The sequence below is a fragment of the Empidonax traillii genome, unplaced genomic scaffold (genome assembly GCF_003031625.1).
Source record: "Empidonax traillii isolate 1590-97213 ecotype Southwest subspecies unplaced genomic scaffold, ASM303162v1 scaffold1139:size213905, whole genome shotgun sequence".
In the NCBI taxonomy this organism is placed as follows: Eukaryota; Metazoa; Chordata; class Aves; order Passeriformes; family Tyrannidae; genus Empidonax; species Empidonax traillii.
Genome location: NW_020956332.1, coordinates 157,082 through 159,009, shown reverse-complemented (window position 1 = coordinate 159,009; position 1,928 = coordinate 157,082). Strand labels below are relative to the sequence as shown.

The window sequence follows — 1,928 nt, the reverse complement described above, 5'->3', positions numbered from 1 at the left end:
CCCCGTGGAGCTGAGGGGCCCGGGGAGGCAGCGGGAGGCGGGGAGGGATGATATGGGGGTGTTTGAGTGGGGCGGGGGCTCGGGTGTCCTTGTGGGTGGGTGTTGGTGTGGGGCTGAGGATCCCTGAGGTCCGTGCGGGGCGGGGGCCGGGCCAGAGATCCCGGGAGTCCGTGTTAGGCGGGGTTCGGGTCGGGGCTGGGGGTCCATGCGAGGCTGGTGTCAGGCTTAGTGTCCCTGTGGGGAAGATGTTCGGCCGGGCTTCTCGGGGGCCGCCCCGCGGTCTCGACACTGCTGACGGCCCGGCTCAGGAGCGGGTGGCGGAGCTGGAGCGGGAGATCGGGGCGGCGGAGGCGGAGATGGCCCGGTGCCTGCGGGAGTACCCGGCGCTGCTGCGGCTGCGGATGGCACTGGAGGCGGAGATCGCCGCGTACCGGTACGCGGGGGGAGGCGCGGGGGGCGCGGGGGGCGCGGGGCTCATGCCGGCACTTCTCTTCCAGGGAGATGCTGGAGAGCGAGGAGCTGCGCCTGGGCGGTCTGGCCCCGCCATGACCGGAGCGCTGGAGCCAGGGTCCCATTACCGGACCCGCCGTGACCACCGGACCCCCGGCACTGTGACCGGACCCTCAGCCCACCACCGGACCCCCTGTCCCGCTGTGATCGGACCTCGGTCCCTCCACCGAACCCCAGACCCTCGACTCCTGTGCCCCAGGACCCCCGACCCCGGGCCGTGGTACCCTCGGACCCTCTGGACCACTCTGGACTCACAGAGTCCTGGTCCTTCTGCCCCCCTCCGTGGCACGGGCCCCCGGACTCCTGTGTCCCCCGCCTGCCCCCTGTCCCGGGACCCCCAGGAGGGCAGCGCCCATGGGGCCACACACTCACCAGCCTCTCTGGGGTGGGGGTCCCGGTGGGGGTCCCAGCCCAGACCCGTGCATAAGCACTTCAATAAAGCTCCGTGGCATCACCCGGAGCAGGCCTGTCTGGGGGTTGAGGGGGTGGGAGGGGCCAGGACCCCGACCGGGAACATCCTCTGCTCTCTGGGGCTCTGTGGCAGAGTAGGGGCCCGGGGGTGGCTCCAAGAGGAGGAGCTCATGGAGGGGTCTGGGCTCCATCCTGCCTGGTGCAGCCCCTTGGCCCTGGGCTGGGCACCCCCACAAACACCGAGGGGGCACATCGTGGGGGCCCAGCCACAGGTCTAGTGGGAGCTCAGCCCCCAGTGCTGCTGGGAGGCCCCTGGCACCCCCACTGATGCCATAGCCATGTCCTGCCCAGGACTGGTGCTCCTGGGGTGAGGGCAGAATCCTACTTCACAGGACATGGGGACAGGGCACTGCCCCTCAGGACTTGCCCCCTGGGTGCTGCCCCTGAGGCTGAGGATGTTGCCCCACTTCAGCCTCCAGAATGGAAGCAGATCTGGGGGAGTTGTGGGGATTAGGGGGGGGCCAGTGAGGATTAGGTGTGGTCCAGGGCACCTAGGGGTAGCTGGGCAGGGCTGTGGGGACCCTCCCCCTGGGCTGTCCATGAGCTGGGCTGGAGCACGTGGGGAGCCTGTCCCAGTCATATAGAAGGACCCTGGGGCCAAACCCTGCGCTGGCCAGGAGCCCCCCGGGGATTTTGTGGGGGCCCAGCACCCCCAGCACCCACACAGACACAGACCAGGATTTGTAGCAGCAGAACCAAGCCCCGTGCTTTAATAGGGGGAAAAAAACCCTTTTTTAACAAGGGAAAAAGCCTTTTCCGAGCATTACAAGGGAGAGCACCAGGGTGCTAGTGCTCGTGGCTGTCCCATGGGGGTCCCCCCTGCCCCGGGGGTCCCCCGGAGGTTTGCGGGGGGGAAGGAAAGGAGATGCCTGTGCATGGGGTCAGTGTGCTCAGAGCCAGCATTATTGTGGTGCATTGAGGTCCTGCCAGGGGCTCCAGGGGCTCCA

The 1,928-nt window shown here is 68.5% G+C and overlaps 1 protein-coding gene across 1 annotated transcript in view; it reads left to right on the top strand.

Moving 5' to 3' along the window:
• LOC114068889 (alpha-internexin-like) overlaps window positions 1-965 on the top strand; it is a 1,903-nt gene extending 938 nt beyond the window's left edge. Inside the window, exons 2-3 of the mRNA XM_027905311.1 lie at window positions 309-433; window positions 498-965. Of these exons, the coding sequence (XP_027761112.1) occupies window positions 309-433; window positions 498-549 (177 nt within the window). The 3' untranslated portion in view covers window positions 550-965. The remainder of the gene's footprint in view (window positions 1-308; window positions 434-497) is intronic.
• Window positions 966-1,928: the final 963 nt, after the last annotated feature.